The following is a 25,971-nucleotide window of genomic DNA, read 5'->3' as shown; positions in this document are numbered from 1 at the left end:
CCAACAGAAAGGCCAAGTGTTGATGGTGACTTGAGCCTGCTATTTATTCCTAGCACTCAGGCAGGAGGACCAGGAATTGAGGTCACACTCGCAGCTGACCCAGGCCATCTTGTGCTGCCAGAGATGCGGTCTCCACACAAAACTCCACCAGGGGGCTAGTTAAGACTAAGGGAAGTCGGGCGTGGTGGTGCACACCTTTAATCCCAGCACTCGGGAGGCAAAGGCAGGCAGATCAATATAAGTTTGAGGCCAGCCTAGTCTACAAAATGACTCTAGAATAGCCAAGGCTACACAGAAAAACCCTGTCTAGAAAAACAACAAAAACAAAAAACAAAAAAACACTAAAGGGAAACCTGCCAAGACTAAGGACACATGCCAGATACACACCTTTAATCTTAACATTCCAGAGCAGAAGCAGACCATTCTCTGAGTTCAAGGCCAGCCACGATGAGCCCAGAAATAACCAGCCTGGAGTTTCTAAAATGAGAGTCCTCAGACACGCAGCTTCGTTAGGTTAAGTATTCCATGGAGTCGTGTGGGGTATAAAGATTTGACAGGCAAGATTCCTGCAAGACTTAACAAAGTAAGATTGATGAAATCTTAAAATGTGCTATTTTTAACAAGGTTTGAGACAGCTTGGCTAGTGTGTCGTGCAAGTGTGAGGGCCTGAGTTCACACTCTGCTGGAGAGAGGTTGACTAGAGGCACCCAGGGTCATACTGGCTTGCCAGTGACCTCCAGGTTCAGTGAGTTGCCATAAGACTTGAAGTCTTACTTGAAGTCTTCACAGATAAACAGGGCACCTTAAGCTCTATCCTCAGGGAACCAGAGGTGCAGAAGAGGCCGAGTTCTGTCACTACCAGGTACAGCCTAAAGCTGTTCGGAGACAAGACAGCGTTGGGCTGCCACTGAAGAGGCAGCAGCCTGCAAACTGTGGCTGAACACTGCAGTGAAGGTGGACATCTGAATCTAGACCGGGGAGAACAGTGGTAGTGCACACTGTTAGTCGCACCCAGGAGGCAGGGGAAGGCAAGTTCCAGGACAGCCAGGGCTACGCAGACAGGCAAGACTGGGGCCTGGAGTGCTGGCTGAGCAGTTAAAAGCACTTGTTCTTACAGAGGACCCAGGTCTGGTTCCCAGCCCCAGGGGATCCAAAGTCCTTTTCTGATGTCAGCAGGCACTGCATACTAACGGTACACAAACATACATTTGGGCAAAATGCAAGTCAAAACACCACAGTCCTCCTCCTGGAATGGGTCAGGCTGGGCTGATAATCTACTTGTAGTCTTTACTTGCTGTTGCTTGTTTAAAAATTGTTCACTTAACTCTGGTTAAAAGTTTGGAGCTGGGCATGGTGGCACACACCTTGAAGCCCAGCACGCTCTGCTGTGCCACGTGCATATCCGTAAGTAATACCATTTTTAAAGATTCAAAGTACAAGTCACCGAAACTGGTCCCAAAGCAATGGATGGAGACGTGGTTCATCCTGCCAAGCCCACAGGCACGTGCTCATGCACCCCCTCCCCCACTGTGGGCATCTCCCCACAAGCACCTCACCCACCCCTTTCCCTGAAGGCAGCATGCACTCCCTCCTCCCTCCAGTGTGAAGAGCACATCTCCAACAGCCCAAGGTTTTAAAGTGAGACAAACACTCAGCCTCTCTGCGAAGTTCCAAAAACACAAGCATGACCAGATGTATGATTCAAGGATTTATTAAGTCATACATGCAAAACATATGCTAACTGCATTAGCAAAAGATCAATGTAAAAACACTCCACAATTCTGCAACTGTCAATTGAAAAGAGTTTGTTCTAGTGGTTGAAAGGCTCAACACTGTTCTTGCCAGTGAGTTAGGCTGTAGAGAACAGCGTTAGCACTAGCAGTTGACAGAACCTCACACACCCAAAGGAACATGTCTAGGCAGAGCCACGACGGGAAGCGTGTGTCCACATGGGTGAGGTCTAGAGGGGCAGCATTAGTCACGTGACATTGTTGGTACTCTGGCAAGACAGTGATGTTTAGAAGGTTCATAGTTTAAGAATATCTAAAATAGTTTAAAAACTGTAAAGCTGCAACACATGATTTTTACACCTAGTTACTAGAAAACTAAGGAAAGCACTTATTAGCATTGAATAAAGTAAGGTGAAAACAGGAATGCACTTCTACTAATCTACCAAAAAAAAAAATCTTCAAATGCATTATCAGAAAGATCTTATAGTACAGGTCAGACATATTGCTCGTTAAGAAGGGGATCCTAAAGAAAAGCACTTGCTAAGTTAGCAACTGTGGGATGGCCAGTTTAAATATGGATTCAACGCCCCATTTGGGGAGGGACGGCAGTGTGGGGTGAAGGAAAAGCTCAAGAGAGACCCCGTTAAGACCGGCCATTTCTCATCTACTGTGTTTGACAGAAATTAACCGTTAAAAATCTTTACCCGTGACACTTTTTTATTCAGTTGAATTACTCCATGTACAATGTAGTGTAATCTCTACTTCATATTAGTCAAAATACTGTCTTTATCCTTTGATCATGTCGTGTTTCCAACTCCACCCAGCACACCCACGACTAGGAACAGAATACTTCATTAGAGGCCACACGGGAACCAGAGTTCTGTTCAAAGTCTCTGCAAAAGCTAGTCAACTGGTATTTTAGAAAACTCACTATGAAATCAAAGAGCTGAGCTGTTACACTCATTCCTTGTGATATACAGTACAAAGTTATGTAATGAACATGGGCTGATAAGTTACAGATGCGTTACATGGCAACGTGTCATTAAGGAGGCTGTGCTGCGTCACACGGTCTGGAAACTAGGGGAGGGTCTGCCCGACTCCAGAAGCTGCAGTCTTCTTAACGACAGAAGTCTCTCGACAGTTTAGCGCTTATGTGTTCTCAGCACAACACAACTTAGTTCAGAAGGTATTTTGGCAACTCTTAATCTGAGCAAGAATAGGGGGTTTTGAAAAATAAGGCTTTAAGAAGGCTTGTCATTTTAGGGCTGAATTTTAATAGACCGTAAGTTGGAATTCTTACATTTAAAACAGAACCTTAAAATTATCGACTGGTTCATTGGTTCAAAATGGTTTTATGGAAAAATTAATCTGTAACAAAAACTTGGCATCAAATGCGAAGGCTCCACCGTTTTTGAGCAAAGCGTACAAAGGTTCCAGGGACAGGACCAAGAACGAGGGGCTCAGACATTTACAACAGCAGGCATTTTCTCTTCCTCTTCTTGACAGGAGGCGGACAGAGAACTGCGCGGATAGCTTCATCAAACACTGTCTTGAGGCCCCGCTGTGTGAGTGCTGAGCACTCCAGGTATTTGACAGCACCTAGAAAAGACAGCCACAGGGAATGACAGGCACCCCACAGAGCAATGACACTCCACAGCACCTACTGTTAGCACAGTCCCCTGGTGAGCCAGTGTGAAGTGGCTCAGCAGCCAATGCCCCACCAACACTAAGGCCAGTGAAGGCCTGGCTTGGCTGGTTGCCCAAAGCAAAGAGACTCCCAAGCCGGAGGAACTTCCCTCTCAGGCGACTCCAGATGCTCGCACTCAGGACCGCAAGGCAGACACAAGAAACGTGGGTAGCCTACCGATCTCTTTGGCCATGGCTAGCCCCTGTGGGTAGGTGATGGGAGTCAGTTTCTTCTCCTTCAGCTTCTCAATCGTGTCCTTGTCATCCCTAAGATCAAGCTTCGTCCCCACTAGGATGATGGGAGTGTTGGGACAGTGGTGTCGCACTTCAGGATACCACTAGATGTGAAGAAAGAAACATGGCCGTGCCGCTCTCCTGTACAGACAGACTTCCTCCACCCACCTTGCCAACGCTCCAGCCACAGCTGGCCCACAGAGCTTCCCTGCCTTCTCAAGCCTCAAAGAACCACGCACCCTGGCTAGCAAGAGCCCCAAGACAGAAGACAACACGACAGACAACCCGCCGAGGACCAGGAGAAAGGAGGGCAGAATGGAAAGTACCCCCAAAGGAAACCACTTCTGTTTTTAGGAAAACAAGTCTAATTTATAAGATCACGCAGAAAACTCACCATCAACTCAGGGATGAAAATACCTAAGCTAACTCTCCATTACCCCCATCATGGTCCCTACCTCTACACCAAAAGGGTCCTTCATCCTTTTTACTAAGTTGTACAAAAATGCTAGAGCAGAAAGAAATGGTCGGTAGACCAAGTCTCCAGTGCTTGTCACTGTAGTGAGGAGAGCCTGCTTCCCAAAGAAAGGAGGCTGGAACCCCACACCCTGAAGCCACCATAGGCTTAACAATGGCCACTCCTCAGTACAGTGACTAAAGCCCAGCTAAACCACCCAAAGTTCCCAGCAGATGGCATTCACTTCACTTTCTAACACTTCTGTCTGGGAGTGACGTTATGCAAGAGTCTTTCCATAAGTTCCACTTACCTTAGCACGGACATTTTCAAATGAGGCAGGACTCACAAGGGAAAAGCAAATTAAGAACACGTCCTACAGAAAGGAAACACAGGCAACATGAAGAAGCCAACCTCAACTCCTGGAGCGCTCTGCCTAAGGCTGCTACCTGCACCTAGGCAGGCCCTAGCTGCCTCCCTTACCCACACCATTACCAAGCCTGTCAAGCAGGCTTCTTACATATTTCCCTGTGAGAAAGGGAAAGCGGAAGCAGAAACCACTGGAAGCCGTTTGAGGCTAGGGAAGGATCAAATCACATTCCCAGGAGGCAGCTTTCTAGTCATGCCCAACTGGGAACCTAATTATCTGTTATCAACACAGAAACTCTTCTGAAAAGCATAGTCTCTCTCCAGCTTATGACTGCAGTCGATTTAAACACATCATCTAACAAGACAGGCTTTTCATTAAGCTCTCCACATGCACATTAAGTGCAAACCATCTTACATCATCACTAGCGTCAATCAGCCAGCTTGTCACTGTCCCTGGCACAAAATGGAGTTCCAAGGATTTGCTCCCCACCCCTCCAGCCAGGGAGGGAACTAAGTTGGACATCTCCCAGCAGACAAGCACCAACCACGCCAGCACTGTCACAGCTTCCCAAGCACAGCCAAGGGCCTCTGGGAAACCTGCACCCAGGGCAGCAGTGGCCCCAAAGAATGCAAAGGAAAAGCAGTGCAAGAGTGCTTACTTGAAGAGAAATTGCTGGTTAAATATAAAATATCTGAGTTTTTCTTCCTATCTGGTATTTCACATAAAGTAAAAATCAGATATTTCCACATATAAAATAATGCCCAAGAGTTTCTAAAAATGCTAGGCTTATCAAGACACAGCCCTAGAAAAGGCAATTATACTATTTTGTGAAATGTGTACAGTTCCCAAGCTAGCACCTTAAACCATCCAGCTGGTATCTCGTACCTGAAAAGGAAAGAAACATCCCACACGACAGCTTTTTATAAATGACATTGTTTACTTCAATGCTGGCGCATGCACAAGCCTGTCAGAGAATCACCAGGGCCTCCCAGCATCCAAGTTGATTCCAAACCCTCTCAAAGCACAGTTGGGTTAGCTCACCAGCACTGCACAGCCGCCCCACAGGCCAGAGGACACCAGAGTCAGAGGAAAGGCCCTGAGAGGGCGGTTAGTCTGGCCCAGCGCATAACCACCCACATGAGCACCAGGTGGACCCTCCACACCTGCACCTCCAACCATCCCAGAGAGGGGCTTCCGGACACCCCTCCTTTCACTTGGGAAGAGGGAAGCAAGCAGTTCATCCAGCACTTTAATCAGTGAGCAGTCACACTCCAGTGAAAGCTTATGTCATCAAGTGAGACCTTTCCTTGAGTGAGTCAGATGGAGGACACTCAAGGGGCCTGAGGTCGACAGACAGTATTCCTGGGAAGACTGAGATGAGAGAAGAGACAAAGCTTGAGGCTAGTCGACTGAAGTCTTACATACGGCAATCGGCTTGTCTTTGCCCCTGGAGGTTCTATCTTTACCACATGTGTCTCCAACCTAGTAATGCAGGAGAACTTTGCTTGAGTTCAGTACAAACTAAGAAATACAAAAATCAATATAACCTGTTAGTTTTCATCAGAAGTCTGTCTCAGCCCTCCTGAGGAAGCCAAAGGTGTACAATTCATCTTAGAAAGCAAGAGCCACAAAATCATGACTCCATGAAGCCTGGAGCTAAGGGGCTGTCCCGGGCAGCTCAACAAGGAAGTCTAGGGAACAGTGGGCCTGCCACCAAGACACTTCCGCTGTGGCAGCACTGGCCACAGCAGAACACACCCCACAGAGTTCAAAGTGCTCAAAAAGTGTCCCTTCACATAACAAAGCCTGTCAATGGCACCCATTAGTGACAAGGTCTTCAAAGAACTCTACAGTTCTCAGAAACCAGCCAAAGGAAGCCTCAAAGACAGGAGAGGCGCTGCCTGAAGGCACCTCAAAGCTTTCCAGAGCAGAGAGCCATGCTGGCCCTAAGCATCCTCCCCAGCTCTGGGAGTGAGGTATGGATTCAGGCTGAAGTAGCGAGTGAAATGAACAGTGTTATTATTCAAACTAAGGTTCCTTTGTAAGTTGAAAAGGCCACCACTCAGTGGCAACTTTGTAAGTGACAACCTACTCCATTTCCATTGTAATACACTCCATTTGTTTCTATGCTCAGTATAAATTGACAGGCTTACTTTCCCAATATGGAACCCCAGAAATTCTAATAAAAGACAAGCAAGGGAATTGTTTTAACTTCACCTCAAGCTTGTATTCACAATTCAAAGAGTAACAATATCCAAACTCCAGGTTTCATCTATGGGCTATTTCTGAAGGACTTGGCACAGGGAACTCCACCAAAAATAAAGCATTGTTTTACACTGTGACAGTCATCGGGATAGTCAGGAAACAGCTGGAGCACCCTCTAGCTTCATCCACTCTTCCTGCCTTGGCTCTCGCATCTTCCAGAGGAAGCAGAGGCTCAGTGCCATAGTTCCACTCCTAACCGACCCCATCGGCCTCCTCCTCTCTTGCTCCCTTTCTGAGCCCCTCCACTTAGCCTAAATACAGCTTCATTAAGTTAGTCGGCTTTGGGTGCTTTTTTCCTACCCTCAGTACCTTCCGACCTTGCTTTCCTGATACCAGGGCACAAGGAAGGGTGCTGCTGCTGCTGTCTCTGCTCCTCCCTATCCTTGTGACAGAACTTGCCTCTCTTTTCTCAGGGGTCACTGACCCATCTTTCCTGGAGACTGGGACACTACTGTCTTCAGATCACCAGGACACTTATTAGTCAAGTGCTTGCTGGGCAGGCAGGGATCCCTGTGGTATGCCCCAAGTCCCAGTAAGAGACCCTGTCTTAAAATTAAAAAAAAAAAACCACACACACACAAAACAAAACGGTGTCTCTTAAGAAACAGCACCTGAAGTTGACCTCTGTCACAGATACGCACAGAAACATACACCAACTACAACTCCAGTGGTCCCACTTGTCACACCTCTGTCGCTGGTACCGTCCCCAGTATGAGCCAGATTTTAGATGAAGACAGGGCAGAGCAAGGGGTAGCTGAAATCTCACCACCACAGAAGTATGGTGGCTTTTATTATACACTGCCCTAAACAATTTATATCTTTATTTCAGGTTCACATTTGGATTTTTAAAATTCTTTTTAATATAGGGATTCCACACACAGGCAGCAGGATCAAGGCTTATACACACAACAGAGAAAGGCAGAATTTAGAAGAACTGGACAGGCGTTCCCAAGAAAACACAACCTGGAAAAAAGGCAGACGGCTTCATTTCAGTAGAGGTGTTCCTGTAAATTCTAACAAGTGCCCAGGCCCCCGTGTGACTATGCTGATGAAATGCAACCACAAGGAAATAAAGCCTAAAACATCATTTCCTGACCCAAGGTCACTTCAAGAGGCATGGAATATAAGCTACTGCCTTTTCATCTGTAGCAGCTTCGGGCCTACTGAATCCCACCCACCTTCTAGGTGGGGTGCCCTAAAATACAAGATTGAGAGAGCACTCAGCAAGAGCCAAGTCCTGCACACCCCATCACATAATATGGTCCCCAATGGGCTTCCCTCATGGCCAAGAGGGATATACCCTATTCTGGTGACCCCTGGCTGGAGGACCCAACATCTCAGTCATCTTAACAAAGGAAACCTTTTGAAAGTCAAATCTGGGGCTGGGAAGATGGCTCAGAGGTTAAGAGCACTGTCTGGTTTTCCAGAGGTCCTCAGTTCAATTCCCTGCAAGCACATGGTCGCTCACAGCCATCTATAATGTGATCTGATGCTCTCTTCTAGCCTGCAGGTGTACACACAGATAGAGCACTGTAGACAAAATAAATAAATCTTAAAAAAAGAAAAGAAAATCTGTACTCAGCAGTGGTGGCGCAGGCCTTTAATCCCAGCACGTGGAAGGTGGAGGCAGGCAGATCTGAGTTTGAGGGCAGCGTGGCCTACAACCTGAGCAAGTTCTAGGACAGCCAGGACTATACAGAGAAACCCTGCCCAAAACCAAACCGAAAAGCAAAGCTGCAGCCAGCTGTGAGTGCTCAACTGTGCTAGCAGGAGGAGCTAGAGAGATGACAGCTTTGCTCTGTAATTAGAAGGCTACTCTTGCACGGTTAGGAACCCAGGGCTGGTTCCCAGCACCACGAGGCCGTTCACAAAGCTCCTAGGGACTCACCTAGCCCCTGTAGGCACCAGACATGTTCATGATACACGGTCATACACATAGGTAAATATTCATACACACAAAACCAAGTCTTTAAAAAGGAACAAAAGCCATAATCTCTGCCTTCAGAAAGATGAGGCCCCAACCAAAACACTGTGAGTTGCAGGCCTCCCTAGGCTACACATACTGCTCAAGACCCTGTCTCAAAATAACAACAATGGCCACAGGAAGTCTTAAACAAAAACAAAAACAAAAATATCTCTCACTTGGCCCTTCAGAAGACTATCTGATCACAGGGTTTCTTTTGTTTTTGTTTTTTGTTTGTTTGTTTGCTTGCTTGTTTTGTTGACTGGGGTTTTCTCTATGTAACCCTATAGACCTGTCCTGTAGACCCTGCTAGCCTTGAACTCAGAGATCTGCCTGCTGGGGCTAAAGGTATTCGCAACCACCGCTGGGCTCTAACCATAGTTTTTTGGGAGTTTTGTTGTTGTTGTTGTTTTTGGTTTTCCGAGACAGGGTCTCTCTGTGTAGCCTTGGCTGTCCTGGACTCACTTTGCAGACCATGCTGGCCTCGAACTCAAACTGATCGGCCTGCTTCTGTCTCCTGAGTGCTGGGATTAAAGGTGTGCACCACCACAACCAACTTAATCAGTGTGGCCCAAAGCAAGGCAGATTTGTGAGCACATTTGAGCGTAACTCCCACATCTCAGAAGTCTTAGCAGGCAAGTCTGTAGCTGCCATTGGTGTGCTCTCCCCTCTGCCCCTAAGGACCTCCACCCTACCACCACACTGGAACGTGCTGTGATACCAAGAATCTTGTCTTACTCCTTCCTTTCTTGCTCAGTCCTTAAATGAGGGAACCATCCACCTGCTAAACACAGGTAAGACATAACAGGTTTACAATACCCGCCTGAGTCTGGCCTCACACAGTTACAGCTTAGTCAATCTGGGAAGAACCCACCTCACTTATCTGTGACACTCAGCAGAGTCTGACTCCTGCCAAGTTACCTTTGACTTGCTAAGAATGACTCCAGTAGACAGAACGGCCTCGCCCTGCTCTGTACCCACTGAGTCACAACAGGGTGTCTCTCATTTCTCAGAAATGACACCACACCCTCCCAGACACATCCAATGGGCTGGATATATACCAACTGCTGCTGTGTTTTTAAATCTGGGATTATTCAGCATCCACTAGTCACAGAGCATCTCTGAAACACTGAGGACTACAGTAATCTTGTGACTGTGGCTGATTTTAAATTCTTAATCACAGTTCGTTTTTAGCACTAGATTAACTGAAGGAAAAAAAAAACCATTCAGTTCAAAATTTGAAATTTGGCTACAACCAATTAACAAAAACCTACAGTTCACAGAGACAGTATCTGTAACATTTCCTCTAACTGCAGAGAAAAGACATCTTCTGACATGTAAAACCATCACTAACCAAACAGGAAGTTCATTTAAAACCCAAGCGGTGCAGATTGGAACTGATTCCTGGCACTCCAAAGGGTTATGTAGCTGCCCAGCCAGTCAAGGTGGAAAGCCTGCCTTTCTCTAAGCTCCCCCCCCTGCCCCCCCCCCACCACCCCCACCCCCCGCAAGCCAGACAATGAGCGGCACTAACGAGAGCACAAGTAACGCTCATCCAAGCAAAACCTAAGCAGAGGAGCCTCGGCCCATCAAATCAGTAAGGAGGAGAAATGGCACTAGAGGGCGTGGACTGTGCTAGAACTGGTGTGCACACAACATGTATTACTGTGTTGTGTTTTCACTATGTAGACAGGCTGGCCTTGAACTCACAGATACCCACCTGCCTTTGTCTCAAGTCCTGAGATTATAGGCCTGAACCAGCACACCTGGCCTGAGGTGTATTAACTTGTCTTATGCTAGTGAGAAGCAGGCAGAGGCCAGAGATGAAGAAACTGCCTGGAACACACAGCAAGGTACAAAATGCAGGACCTGAATGCAAGGCATTTGCTCTGCTGCCTGTCACAACACTTGAGGTTGGTCACTTTGGTACCAAATCTGTTCTAAGAGATACTCTTGCTTCCTTACTCCCTGCTGCTATGGAGAAAGGCCAATGTGCTACCTGAGTCACCGCCCTGGTGTGACTCTGTCTAAAATGAAGAACACGGTTAAGATAAGCAAATGACATACATACGACAACTGCTTTGCACCAGACACTGTTTACCAAGTACCCACTGATCTTGCCAAGTACTGCTCTGCTTAGCTTTAGTAAATAATTATTTGGCTGCCCCATACAGAAACAAAACTAATCTAAAAAATGTTTTCCTATCTGTACACAAAGGTCTATTTTACAAAGCTAAAATCTCAATCTACACTAAAGACTTATTACTGAAGCCAAGAATTGTGTGCTTTATGAAAAGAAAAATAAATATTACGCCCTAAGATAAGTTACTAATTTAGTTTAAAGAAAGCATTAACCTTTTTTGTTTAAAGACCGGGTCTCACATAGTCCAGGCCGGAACTATGTAATCAAGGATACCCTTGATCATCTTGCCTTCACTTCTGATGACAGGCACAAGCCACTGTCTCCAGTGTTTATGTGTAGCAGGATGTGACTCAGGACTGTGAATGGCAGGCAATCCTTCCAGCTGAACAACATCTCCAGCTCAAGAAGCTTTACCATTAACTGCTTAATTTGGATTTTTGAGAGGAGGTCTCAAATTATAGGCCATCCCGACCCCAAACTTGTAGCAATGTTGCCTCTGTGTCCCAAGTGCTAGATGAAGGTATGAGCCGTCATGCTCAACCCAACTGCTTAATTTGACTTTACAGTGCAAAACCAGCCCGGTGTGGTGGCGCATGCCTTTTTATCCCAGAGGCGGAGGATCGATGAGAGTTCGAGGCCAGCCTGGTCTACAAAGTGAGTCCAGGACAGCCAAGTCTACATAGAGAAACCCTATCTCGAAAAACAATACAAAACAAAACAAAAAACCAAAAACAAATACAGTGCAAAACCATCCCCAAACAAACTGGATTTCAAAGTAATTGCTCTTAAGAACAATGTTGTAAAACCAAAAGATAGTGCTTGTTGTATGTGGTTACCTTGAAACTAAATAAAAGAATGCAAATAAGAAAGGCTGGATAGTGTTCAAAAACCCAAATTCTGGCTTGCATCAAAGGTATTTACCTTCATTTACTGTTATCACAGGCCCCACAGAACACAAGCACGAGCACTGGACACTGAGTCATTATGCACAGTAAAACCCAGTAAAAGTCAAATGTGAGTGAGCCTTACTGTTTGCGGGTAGGAGAGGGGACGCAATCTGTCATAATCTTCTTGTCCAGCTGTGTCCCATAGGCCCAGATTCACTGGTTTCCCATCTACCATAACATTGGCAGAATAGTTGTCAAAGCTGTAGAATGGGACAAGAAAAGGTTAGTCACAGACATGGGGACTAAGTCACAGACCCACAGCTTCCCAAAGGAGGTCCACTACAAAGCAAGAGGAGAGTGGCCTTAGAGGCTGCTAGTCCAGGAAACATCCCTGAAGCATGAGAAGCACCTGGAGGGAGGAGGACACAGGTACCAACCAAACCCTCCGGAGAGATGGTAAGCAAAGGACAGGCAACTAACTCACAAGGAAACAAGTGCGGAAATCAAAATGAACCGCCTTTAATAAACAGAAAGAGTTTCCTCTTCCAAATTCCACTCGTCAAGTTTCTCATGTACATATTTTGCTCACTTTCAATGAGCGTCCTAAGTTAAATTATACATCCAAAGTCACCTACACCAGAGGCCAAAGTTAGGAGGTGAAAAAAATAGCTGGATTTTAGAAGCCACCCAGGTTTTCAGAGTGAGTACACCTGACCATATATATGTGCAAATTAGCCTGAAATTACTATGTGCAAATTAGTTAACTACAGTAGAAAAGCCTACTAACTAATGAGAGAGGAAAAATCCTTATTTAAAGTGCCGTGATCTCAATACGAGGCAGGAGGATGACTAAGAGTTCAACATCAGCTTCAGCTACAGAGCAAAACCTTGTCTCAAATCAACAACAGCAACAACAAAATGCTACTGGTATCACTGATTATTCAAAAACAATGGCATGTATGTATGGATAGCACACGCATGTCTGGTGCCATGGAATTTACAAGAGGGCAGCATAGCCCTGAAACTGGAGCTGCCGTGTGGGTGCTGGGAATCAAACCTAGACAGATCCTCTGAAACAACAGCCAGTGCTCTTAGTCACTGAGTCATTTTTCCAGCCCCAGGACAAATATCCTACCACATCGGTCTTAAGGCAAAAGGGACTTGTTTTTATTATTTGTAGTACTTTTAAAAATAGGGGCTCTTAGCATAAAAGCAATGTTTAAGCTAATGTGATTTACAGACTATAAAAGCAGCCTTTATAAAGATAGTGGTGGGCATGGGGGTATGCACTGGGAGGCAGGACAATCAAGAGCTCAAAGCCCGCCTAGGCTTTCCAGTTAAACCCCAGGGGCCTGCCCGAGGTCTGTGATGATGCCGCTGAGGCCCCCACCCCCATGAGCCCTCAGTGATTAGAGCACTTTTTCTTCCAACTCAATTGGACAACCAATACAAAAGTAGCAGCCCAGAATCCAACCCAGCCCCACCTGCACCCTAGTTTCAACTCTATAGACCTGTAGCAGTGACACGGAAGCAACTGATGATTTACCAGAAAGGCCAACTAAACCTAAAGCCACACTCCGTGCTCCAGCTGCCAGAGCCAAGTTATCAAAAACCTTGACTGCTGTGTCAAGCTCTTTACATCTCTAGCCTATGCACTTCATGGTGTGATTCTCTTGTTTCCTAAACATCTAGAAATCAATCAGGTAACTGTATATTCCCTCATATGAGAAAAATCATATATTAAACTGGCTCAGTTTTGTGAAGCTCTAAATACCCAACAATTAGATTTCAGTTGATGTTTCAGAGGAAAATAAAACGCAACACAGGCAAGTTGGCTCCCACCTGTGGAAGATACTCACACAGTGGGGATGTACTCTCCAGGAAATGCATTAGTCGTGTAACTGATCAGCAGGCAGGTTTTACCAACAGCTCTGAAAGGAGAGAAAAAGGCTGGTTAGTCAATGTGGGCACAAGCCTGGCTTCCACCATTCTGCTACAATAATCTAGAAAAGGCCAGGAAACACCTATACCACACCCATAAAAGTATACAAAGGAGTTTCTGTAACATTTAACACTCTGTACACGTTTTTTATCTTAAAAAAGAAAAAAACAAAAACCAAGTTAGGTGTGGTGGTGTCGGAAAGGCAGATTCAGCAATCCCCCTTTCTGTTTAGGTGTGTGGCATCAGGACCAGCAGTCACCAAGTATATGCTAAGTAAAAACTCAAAAGCAATTAGCATAAAGTCTCTTCTAGAACACTTTGACTCACGGTTGATTAATATGGGAAGATGGCTGCCTTTGCAACCTGCACTGTTATTTAGCGAGGACTGACTGCTTCTAAGTGGCACAGCTCTCAAACTCCCATGCCGCCCCCCCCCCCAGAGCCTTTCCCCAACAGAGCATAGCCTGGTAAGCAGCCACAGTGCTCTCACCCTTAGGAGCTGTAAAAGGAGCTAACATCATCTATCCTAAGCATGTTAACGAAGGGCACAGGGACCGAGCAAAACTTCTCAAACAGCTACAAAGAGAGAGTGAAAGAGGAATGTGCAGAAATAAGTACATTAAGGGGCAGATGATTGATTGCTAGTGTTCCCTTAGGCAGAAGTTAGGGTACTGTTCAAAAAGCTCCCAAACACTTGAAGTACGGTTTTAGGAATATTACTAAAAATAAAGACTGTTGCACCATTTGCAAATAAGTAAATAAATAAATAAAATCTCTGAGTTTCTTTACCCCAGTCCCTAAAAGATTTGAGGGGCATCCCGCAGGCTCAGTTAAAGCAGTTCTCTGTAATGAGCCCTCCTGCTGTCTTCTGCTGGTTTACCCAGGTCAAGCTGATCCATTAGAATTGACTTGTAAGATTTTGCTGTTCAGCACAGCCCACCATAGACTAGGGCTCACTATCCAGAAGGTAAGCTCTGTATTTCCCTGCCACTCTTTAGGGTTAGGAGCTCCACCACGCAGTCCTGCCAATACTTGTCTGACTTAAAACAGTACAAAGGGCTTAATGAAGCTGAACTCCCCACCCTAAAGATCTCCCTGTCAAACATTACATCATGGCAGGTAACTTCCAATCCCTAGTGGCTTTCTAGACAGCAATGACTCATTAGACATTTATCTTATGAAAGGCTAAGAACATCAACACAAACCTGTGTGAGCAAGAGCCTAAGATCTGGAGAGGTCCAGATCTGAGGTTCAGACCAGCTCGTTTACCTGTAGCAGCTTCTGGTACATTCGAACTTCCTTTTCTGTCTCAGTTTTCCTGCTGGTAAGCAAATGCACTCAACTATAGTGAACTCACAGCAACGAAGGAAGGAAGGGAGATGCCGAGATACTCTGCACGAACAAGACTCAAGGGATCCCCGAGTGGAGGCTCAAGCCTGCAACCTCGGTGTTTGGGGAGTCCCAGGTCAGTGCAGGCTACACAGTGAGCTTCACTCTAGCCAGGGCTACTTATTAAGAATCTACTTCAAACAAACCAACAAAACATATAGGATGGTGGAAAGGGGTGGAGGACAGAGAGAAAACAACAGGGGTGAGGATGATCAAAGTGCACTCCATACATACATGGATTTGTCAGTGAAAGCCCTTGGTACAATTAATGTATGTAATAACTAAAACAGTAAACTCTCAGCTGGGGCTGTGGTAGAGCGCTCTCCACGCACACACAAACCCTGTATTCAATCCGCAGCAGCACTTCCTCTTCCTCTACCACCATGCTCCCCAGCATGCTAGGTAAGCCTTCTACCAGACCTGCACCCCAGCTGGAGGCAGCGGCTTTGAAAGGTCCAACTGGGAAGGTCCTGGCAAAATCTGTCTGAGAATTGTGTTGTTATTATTTGTAAGAATGTGCATGTGCACACCATACACGTCCTAGCTTGCAAGGGATGAAGAAAAAACCAAAGGCAGCATTTCTCAACCTGCGGGTCATGGCTCCTTGGTGAGATGTCAAACGACCCTTTCACTAGGGTCACCTAAAACAACTAGAAAACATGCTTACAGTACAATTTGGTTCTGTTTGTTTGTTTGTTTGTTTTGGTTTTCAGACAGGGTTTCTCTGTGTAGCCTCAGCTGTCCTGGACTCACTTTGTAGACCAGGCTGGCCTCGAACTCACAGTGATCCGCCTGCCTCTGCCTCCCGAGTGCTGGGATTAAAGGTGTGCGCCACCACACTCAGCCCTACATTACAATGTGTAACAGTAGCAAAATGACAGTTATGAAGTAGCAATGAAAACAATGCTATGGTTGAGGTCACCACAACATGAGAAACTGTATTAAAAGGCCATGGCTTTAGGAAGGCTGAGAACTACTGCTTTAAAGGAACAGGTTGCAAATTAAGTAATTAATTAGTTAATTAATTAAAATCTCTAAATTTCACCCAGTCCCTTAACTGATCTGAGAGGCATCCTGGAGGCTCAGGTTAAACAGTTCTCTGCAATGGGCCCAGCTCGCTGCTGTCTTCTGCTGATACACTAATGTCAGGGTACTCACACCATGTGCAGCCCAGGCATCCAACCCAGTTGTCAGGTTGTCAGCAAGTAACTCCGCCTACTAAACTGGTCTCACCACATGGCCCTCATGGTCTTGAACTCACTATATAGGCCAGACTGACTCTGCATTTGTGTCCATCATAATCCTGTGCCCCATTCACTTCTGCCTGCTCAGTGCTGGGGTTCCAGTTGTAGGCCACACCTGGCTGAAATGTACTTAATCATTATTGACTACAATTTATGATCTATAAAAACTTAACTACAGTGGCACATGCCTTTAATCCCAGCACTCAGGAGGCAGAGGCAGGCGGATCACTGTGAGTTCGAGGCCAGCCGGGTCTACAAAGTGAGTCCAGGACAGCCAGGGCTACACAGAGAAACCTGTCTCAAACCAAAACCAAAAACAAACAAACAAAAAAAAACACCCTTAACTATAGCGCTGGTGATGCAGCTCTGTTGGCCTAGCATGCACCAAATGCTAGGTTTGGTCTCCAACACCAAATAAAACCAGGCAGGGGGGCACATGTCTGTAATCCCAGTACCCAGTTCACAAAGCAGAGAAGATCAAAGTTCAAGGTCACAGCAAGTAAGCTCTGTATAAGCCTGTCTCTGTGGACTTTTACTAAATTCTTAACTTAAAAATGGATTAAAATAAATAGAAAGTTATTACCCTTCTCTTAGGGTATTTACTCATTGCTCGTAAACTCATGGCATAAATCCACTTTAGAAGCCAAAGTCAACATCTGAACTACAGGAAGTAACATCAAGAATAAGTCCACATGGAGAATGGAAGCCATATTTGGTCAGAGCCATGACTAACAAGCTGCAGGATTTTTGGAACTTTCTAAATTTGTATGTTTAAATGCTCAGTTCAACCTCGTTTTTTAATCTTTAAACTCTAGAAAATGAGTTTGGAGCTGGGCGGTGGTGGCACACGCCTTTAATCCCAGCACTTGGGAGACAGAGGATCTTTATGAGTTCAAGGCCAGCCTGGTCTACAGAGTGAGTTCCAGGACAGCCAGAGCTGTTACACAGAGAAACCCTGTCTCAAAAAACCAAAACCAAACAAACAAAACTCTAAAGAAAGAAAAAAGATAGAAAGAAAATGAGCTTGGGTCTACTGGAAAACGCTCCTGTCCACTCTACAAATATAAAACGGACAGGCTCTTCCCCTAGTGCATGACATTACTAATTTTTTTAGCCTATCTGCCCTTCCTGCCCTGTCCTGCAGAAAGGCCCAAGAACGGAGCCCACTAGTGACTTCTGTTCCTACTGAAGTCTTCATTTTCCTGTTAAGAGAACTTTGTACTTAATGGCCCTTCTGCTTTCACCAGCTTTATTATTCTTTTCTGAAACCTACAAACCAAACCTTAAACACAAATCAATATCCCAGAAGCACTGACAATATTCTCACATTAAAAAACATACACAGAAGCTAGATGTGGTGGTCCACACCTTTAATCCCAGCATTTGGGAGGCAGAGGCAGGCGGATCTCAGTTTGAGGCCAGCCTGTTCTACAGAGTGGGTTCCAGGACAGCCAGAGTTACACAGAAAAACCCTGTGTCAAAAGACAAAATAGATAGATAAGCAGACAGATGGATGATTGCTCTGTGTAAGAGCTCTTCCGGAGTTTGATTCCCAGCATCCACATCAGAGTTCCCAACGCCTCTAACTGTCTTTTGCAGGAATCTACTTATGTGCATACATACACAAGACAGTCTTATACACACATAAAAAATTGTAAGGCATCTAAAAAAATTGGGTGTGTAATCTTAGCACTTGGAAGCCTTTTTTTGTTTTGTTTTGTTTTTTGTTTTTCAAGACAGGATTTCTCTGTGTAGCCTTGGCTGTCCTGGACTCCCTTTGTAGACCAGGCTGGTCTCAAACTCAGAGCAATCCGCCTGCCTCTGCCTCCCAAGTGCTAGGATTAAAGGCGTGTGCCACCACATCCGGCATCACTTGGAAATCTTAAAAAAAAGGGTTTCTTCCCATTTGAGTCCTGCACAACAAGACCCTGGCCCCAGAGAAAAGAGATCCCATCAGCCCTGGCACAGTAGTAGAGTTTGCCTAGTATATACAATCCCCTGAATTCCATGCCCAGCACCAAACAATGGGATGTAGATCTAAAACAAATAAAAACTTTGTACATGACCTTGTAAGATAAAATGTCCCTAAGCTTGAAAAAACCGTACTCATCCAATAACTGTAAAGCAATGCAGTCAGGCAATACTGTCTAAAAGCACACAGATCTGACAAAAGGCAATCCTAAGGACAGGGCATGGTGATACCTACCTGTCCAGGGTGCAAGTCTAGCCTTGGGTACGCAGGGAAATTGGAACTAATCTGGGGTAATGAGATCCTGTCTCAAAAAATATCGTGGGTGCTGGAGAGATGGCTGGGGTTGGTTAAGAGAGCTTGTGGCTTGTCTAGAAGACTCAAGTTTATTTGCCAGCTGCAACATCAGGTTGCACAAAACACAAGCACCTGAACTCTGGCTTCAGAATACTCAATGGCCTCTGTGTCACCCACATACATATGGCATCCACTCATAAAAATTTAAAGTAATCTCAGGCATGATAGTGCACACCTTTAATCCCAGCACTCGGGAGGCAGAGGCAGGCAGATCTCTGTGAGTTCAAGGCCAGCCTGGTCTACAAAGCGAGTCCAGGACAGCCAAGGCTACACAGAGAAACCCTGTCTCAAAAAACAAACAGCAAAGTAATTAATGAAATGAGGAATAATTGAGAAAGACCTCTCCTATCTGAGTAACTGAAAGACCTTGAACTAAAATCCTCAATTTCTCTGTAACAGTATTTCTTCCACAAATATGTTTGAAGAACCAGAGTATGTTCATAAAAATTGATGAATCAGTAAGAATAGTACTGTACCATGAAAAGAATTCAAAACTCTCACAGGAACACCATAACCAATGTGCATAGTCATTACCACCATTAGAGACTCCAAAATATTAACACTACATTAAGTTTCTCAAACACCACAGGCTGATTATGCTGCACATAACAAAGCTTCAAGGAGGATTTATTCTAGACCACTCCTCACTTCTAGAATCTTCAAATCACTATGGAGTAGCAAACGGCGTCCAGCAAAGATACGACAGGTAGAGATGCATCATAGATTAAGAGCACTGGTTGTTTTGAAGGACTTAGGTCAATTCCCAACACCCATATGGTGGCTCACAACAGCATGTAACTCCAACTCCAGGGGATCTAAATCATTCTTCTGGCTTCTGAGGGTACTAGGAACTTGGAGCACAAACATACATGCAGGCAAAACACCCATGCATATAAGATTATGATTAATAATAATAATAATAGTAGTAGTAGTAGTAGTATCATCAGTATCTAAATTTGGAAGCCAGAACAGAATTCAAGTATTGGGGTAACAGGTCAAAATAAGCACAGAAGTCTGCATCAAGAAAAAAACCAAGCAGAGTATGGTGGCACACGCCTTTAATCCCAGCACTTGAGAGGCAGAGGCAGGTAGATCTCTGTGAATTCAAGGCCAGCCTCGTCTACAAAGCGAGTCCAGGGCAGCCAAGGCTACACAGGGACACCCTGTCTTGAAAAACAAAAAGAAAGAAAAGAAAAAACAAAAAATTCAGGCTAGGTGTGGTGGCAGCACTTGGCTGGGGCAGAGGCAAGCCGACCACTGTGAGTTCCAGGCCAGCCTGGTCTACAAAGCAAGCCCAGGACAACCAAGGCTACACAGAGAAACCCGTCTCGAAAAACCAAAAACCAAAAACAAACAAACAAACAAAAAAGTAAAAACCAAAAACTCATAAAGCACTTACGCAAATTCATGGGTCAGGCCATCACTGCGTTAAGGAAACAGAGTAAAAGTGTCCATTCCTGTAAGGATGACATCATAGGAGGCTGAACTTGCCTGAATAGCAATGTCTAAGTTAGACATTGTACTGAACAGACTACAAGCCCAAGCCTATATGCAGACAAGAAGAAAACTTCAAGACATTCACTTGTTAGGTTTCTGGTCAGCCAAAACTAAACTAATACTGGTAAACACCACTGAATTAGCCAGGAATGGTGGTGCATGCCTACGACCGCAGAACTCTGGGTGTTGAGTTCGAGGCCAGCCTGGTCTGTAAAGTGAGTCCAGGATAGCCAGGGCTACACAGAGAAACCCTGTCTCGGAAAACAAAAAAACAAAACAAAACACCAGTAACAAAACAAAATAAAACAAACGCTGAGTTAGTAGTGATGGCATATCTCTGTGATCCCAGCACTCAATAAAGGCAAGAGAACACAGCTAGAGCCAGGGTTCCATAACTCCAGAACAAAGAAAGATGTGTGTGTGTGTCTGGAGAGAGAGAGAGAGAGAGAGAGAGAGAGAGAGAGAGAGAGAGAAAGAATATGAATGAATAAGAACACCGGCTCAGCACATGCCATACCATCGCTAAGAAAAACACATGGGTTCTGTTTTCAGAAAGACCATTTGATAATAAGTTTTAAATCACTCATATTTTGTATCCACTGTCAGTAACTACTGAACATGGACTAACCCATTAGAAGAATACAGGCCCACTAATCTACCATGGCTGTAATGGAGTGTTGGGTTTTTTTTTTGGGGGGGGGGGTTTTTTTTTTTTTGGTTTTTCGAGACAGGGTCTCTCTGTGTAGCCTTGTCTGTCCTAGACTCACTTTGTAGACCAGGCTGGCCTCGAACTCACAGCGATCCGCCTGCCTCTGCCTCCCGAGTGCTGGGATTAAAGGCGTGCGCCACCACGCCCGGCTGTAATGGAGTTTTTAACTGTAATTCCTCAGAAGAACTTTTAGGCAAGAAAGTTCCCAATTTGTACAACTTCAACCAACTGTCATCAGTTGGCTTTTAGACCTATAAAATGTATTAACTCTATGTGGTATTAGGTTTAACAGCTTTAAATTTTTTGGAATAAAAGACATTCCAGCTATAACTCAGGCATATAGTTTATGTGATGAAAAGCAGAAAAATATTATTGGCATGAAAAGCTATGTTCCCACACTTCTAAACTGGTGGTTCTCACCCTTCCTAATCCCGCAGCCCTTTAATCCAGTTCCTCATGTAACGGTGACCCCTCAATCACGAAAGTATTTTAGTTGCTACTTCATAACTGTAATTTTGCCACTGTTATGAATTGTAAGGCAAGCATCTGATGTGCAGGGTATGTGATATTCCATCCCAAGGGGGTCACGACCTCCAGCTCAGGAGCCAATGTTCTAAGCCAGTGTTTGCTTATACATTGTCCTCAAGAGTGTAAATTTCAATCTTTTGGTAAATGTACACTTCCCTTCTGTCACACAGCTCCAACAATATCAATTCAAATGCAATATGAAAAGGCACAGCAGCCAGGTGTGGTGGCACATGCCTTTAATCACAGCACTCAGGAGGCAGAAGCAGGCGGATCTCTGAGTTTGAGGCCAGCCTGGTCTACACAGTGAGAGCCAGGACAGCCAAGGCTACACAGAGAAAGCTTGCTTCAAAAAGCTGGATGTGGAGGCACACACCTGTAATCCCAGCACTCAGGAGGCAGAGGCAGGCAGATCACTGTGAGTTCAAGACCAGCCTGGTCTACAAAGCGAGTCCAGGACAGCCAAGGCTACACCCAGAAATACTGTCTCAAAAAACAAACAAACAAACAACAAACAAACGCATAGAAAGGGTTCTGGAGATACTCAATGGTTAGGAGCCCTGGCTCTTCTTGCCGAGAACTCAGGTTCAATTCCCACATGGTGACTCCTAACCATCGGTAACTTTAGTTCCAGGGGATCCAACGCCCTCCCTTCTGGTCTTCCTGATCTAGATATACATGCAGGCACTCTTACTCATTCAGTATTTTTTCTCTTAAGCACAGTTAGATGTGGTGATGCACACCTTTAATCCCAATATTCAGGAGTGAGGAACAGGCAGATCTCTGTGAACTCCAGGCCAGCCAGAGAAGTGCATGGGAGACTTTGTTTTGTTTTTAAAGGAAAAAAAGTATACTGGGGCAGAAAAATGGGTCAGCAGGTAAAGGCAAACCTGACTACCTGAGTTCAAACCCCAGGACCCACACGATGGAAGAAGAGAGCCAATTTCTTCAGGTTATCCTGTGACCTTCACAAGCCTGCCATGAAAAGGTGCCTTCCACATACACAAATAAATCAATATAAAAATAATTAAGTTTTTTTTTTTTTAAAGAAGACTGAAAATTTCAAGGACAGGAATTTTTATGTCTAACATTCTTCACAGACTCTCAAACAAAAAGAAAAAAAGAAACCCACAGTAACAATGATAACCAGCACTTACTAAGCACTTTGTAAGGACCAGCCACTTAAGAGCCTCTTACTATTCAGCATCTTGCTCAATTCTCTGCCCGGGGGGCCCCCCACCCCACCCCACCCCAAGGCATCCCCCTTGAGGTTAGAGTGACAATGCTGAGGGTTACTCCAAAAGTCAAACAAGTAATGGGGGGCTAGAGAGATCTGGGTCCAATTCTCAGCACCCACCGAGTGGCTCATCACTATCAGTAACTCCAGTTTCAGGGGGATCCTCTGCTGGCACAAACATATGGCACAGACATCCATGCAAAACACCCATGCACATTAAAAAACAAAACAAAACAAACTTAAAAAGTAGTGGGAATCCAAAGGAAGTATCCAGACCCTCACAGTAGGCATTCTATAAGTATTCTACTAAGTTTTTTTTTTTTTTTTTTTTTAAAGCTAGTAACGGGATGTATCTCAGTTGTCCAGCACTAGCCGGGAAGCATAAGGTCCTAAGCTCCAGTTCCAGCAAAAATAAAAATAAAAATAAAAAGGGGGGGCACCCAGAGCTACAATATAATGTTAGTATCAGATAAACTCAGTCCTAGCACACCTGTTGCATGTGTATTTCAATCTAAGGAATCTTCAAACACTATGGGCTTGCACTGCATTAGCAGCAGTTAACCTCTTTCATAAAAACTAATTTTTTAAAGACATCTTTCAATGTATTTTGATCATGTTCGTTCCCTACTTCCTCCCAACTTCACCCAAGCCCTTAAAAAGTTCACCTAGTCCAACTGGGTGCTGCCCATACACTCTGGAGTGTGGAGCCAACCACTGGAGCTAGGTGGATCTGCCAAGGGCCACACCCATAAAGAAAGCCGACTTTCCCACCCCCACGAGCCATCAAGGGTCCATTTCTGCTTGGCCTAGGCCCTCTACGCCCTGGGCTAGGATATTGTACAGCTGCGGTTGTGGTTCCAAGTGAAGTCCAGAAAATACTGTTTCCTCCAGTGTCCCTGACCTCTAGGTCTTAAAAGTCACTCCTCTTCCTCAATGATCCCTAAGCTGTGGGAGGGAAAATAGACGGTGACATAGCAATTTAGCTTATTAAAAAAACTAGGAATGGGGTGGTACTCCCCATTCCAAATTACTGATGCAACAGTTTTAACTTTTAAAGGAAATTCAGGTAACTTTCAAACGTTCCCCAGACAAGGTGCTTGCTTTAGTTCTTTCACAGTAAGTTGAGAGAAAGAGAAGAGAAAAAGAAAGAAAGAAAGAAAGAAAGAAAGAAAGAAAGAAAGAAAAAAAAAAGAAAAGAAAGCCAGTCTTCAGTTAAAGCAGGCCTGGCGGCTCACACCTGTAAGCCCAACACTTCCAAGGCTGTGACAGGGCAACAATCAATAGAGGCCCAAGACAGTCAGAAATACACAGAAAGACCCTGGCTCCGAACCAGAACTAAACTGCTTTCATTATCAAACTAACTGTCCCAAGAGACAAAGTGCGGCTTTCTTTCAGCAGGTGAAGGGGAAAGCAGCATACACATTCCTACTCAATGGGATCCCAACGTGTAGTTAAAACACACTGAACCGCGTTCCTATGACTTCCTGTCTCTGAAACAAAACCCTCAGACTGACGTGTTAGCAAACTAATCAAGTCGTCGGACCGTTTGGTTCAATTAGTTACAGGGACCATCCCAAACGTCCAGAACGGACTTAACGTAAATATTCTGAACAACCCATCATAAACCCAGAGGCAGCGATTCAGGAAAATCGGTGCTCGGCTGCAGGCGTGGAAGATATTAACCAAGTTTGCGGTGCGCTGTACTCAACTTAAAAAGGTACCAGTTGCATTCTGCGTTTTGAGGAAAACGGGTAGCAAATCTCCAAGCTTCCTCCTTACCACGAACCTACACAAGCAACCCTGAGACGCGCGATTCTGCTCCGATTACACTGAGATTCTTGTTTCTACCCAAAGGGGGGGGGAAAACTGCATAAAACCAGTCTTGTCTGCCTCAAGGGCCTGAAACCATCACGGACAGTCATGCAAAGAATGGCCTCAAGTCACAGGGAGCTGGATCTGCTAAGTCCGTAGCTAACGCCGTCAGAGAAGGCTGGTTTGTTGTTTTTTTTTTTTTCCTTAATGACCACACTACTTTCAATGCACAATCTTCATCACACTCCTTCAGCTAGCATCCCAGCCAACTTTCTCGGCGCAAAGCGTGAAAAAAATAAAATAAAAAATCAAGATTTTTATGAACACCCTGCAAAGTCCAAACACAACCGAGTCCGTTCCTAAGTTCCAGGTCACCCAAGTGACCGGTGAAAAAAAAAAAAAAAAACCACGCATCGAATAGGACCGACTTGGAGGCCGTTACCTATCCCAGCTTTCGGAGGATGGGGTGGGCGGGGGATGCACCCTGAGTTAATTCTCTTTCTCAAAAAGAAGTACAAGGAAAAAAAAAATTTTTTTTTTTAAAGGAAAATTCTTCAAACCAGCCTCGATCTACATGCCAACGAAGAGCAGGGCGACGGGCGGTGTCCGGCCCGGGAAGAAATGCAGGAGGGTGGAGTTCACTTTTCCCTCCGGCCGGCTCGCCCAGGCCCTCCCCCAACCAGAAGCCGGAACCAGGCCCGGGAGGGTGGGAGGCCCGCGCCCCCCTAGAAAGCCGGGCGCGAGCTCTACGCCAGCCCGAGGCTTTTCGGGCCTGCCGGGGGGTGGGGGGGGGGACACACCGAGTGCCGCCCGCCCCCGATGTCGCCGCGTCACACACCCGCTCCGTAGCCCCCAGCATGGTCGTGCACTCACCCGTCTCCCACCACCACACACTTGATGGCCTGCATTTGGGCCGCTCCGTGGGCCGCGGCGGCGGCGGCGGCCGGTCACTGAAGCGGGAAGCGGCGGGCTGCGGGAAGCGCGGGGCGGGCGGGTGCGAGGCTGCGGGCGGCGGGGCGCCGGAGTGCCGGGACCGCTGTCCACGCCGCCTGGCCCTCAGCGGACTGGAAGGCGAAGCACAGCAGCAGCCACCACCCAAAGCTGAGGAAAACTGCAGAGAAACAGGAAATGGCCGCTCCACTCACATCCGGCCTCCCCTCCCCCTCGGTGCCGTCGACGCAGCTCCCAGGCTCCGGGCGGGGCCGCTCCCGCCCGAGCCGTTCCTGGGTTCCACGGGCTTTCGGGAACGCTCGGGAAAGCTCGGAAGTAGTCGGCTCCGGCCGGCGAAGGCGCCTCTGAGAGCTGCGGGGCGGGGCGTCCGCCATCTTGGCACGCTAACGCGTCCCGGGCGTGACCAAGATTAGGAAGGTCTGTGGATCCTCGGGTTACCTGTTCGGGTCCTCTCTCACCCACTCCTATTCACGGCATGGGGGAGATTCTTGAGACGCCTTGCTACGTGGTAACTACAATATGCTGTAGCATAAGGACCTTCTGGAAAATTATATATAGCTTGTGCTTCAATGAGATCCTGTCCCCAAAAGAAACTGCTGAGGATGTAACC

The 25,971-nt window shown here is 45.9% G+C and overlaps 1 protein-coding gene across 2 annotated transcripts; it reads right to left on the bottom strand.

Moving 5' to 3' along the window:
- Positions 1–1,695: 1,695 nt before the first annotated feature.
- Positions 1,696–25,583, bottom strand: RAC1 (Rac family small GTPase 1). Of its 2 annotated transcripts, XM_084763587.1 has the most exons (7): positions 25,284–25,583; positions 13,589–13,660; positions 11,872–11,989; positions 5,897–5,953; positions 4,415–4,477; positions 3,595–3,754; positions 1,696–3,329 (listed from the first exon to the last, which is right to left on the bottom strand). In XM_084763587.1, the coding sequence occupies exons 1-7, from the start codon at positions 25,316–25,318 to the stop codon at positions 3,199–3,201; spliced, it is 636 nt and encodes a 211-aa protein (XP_084619713.1). In that variant the 5' UTR covers positions 25,319–25,583; the 3' UTR covers positions 1,696–3,198. The 2 variants fall into 2 exon arrangements, with proteins under 2 accessions (XP_084619713.1, XP_084619714.1); XM_084763588.1 differs by lacking the exon at positions 5,897–5,953 and having other exon boundaries at positions 25,284–25,577.
- Positions 25,584–25,971: the final 388 nt, after the last annotated feature.

Source organism: Acomys minous (assembly GCF_964271855.1).
Source record: "Acomys minous genome assembly, chromosome: 16".
Classification (NCBI taxonomy): domain Eukaryota; kingdom Metazoa; phylum Chordata; class Mammalia; order Rodentia; family Muridae; genus Acomys; species Acomys minous.
This window is presented reverse-complemented; position numbering and strand designations above follow the sequence as displayed.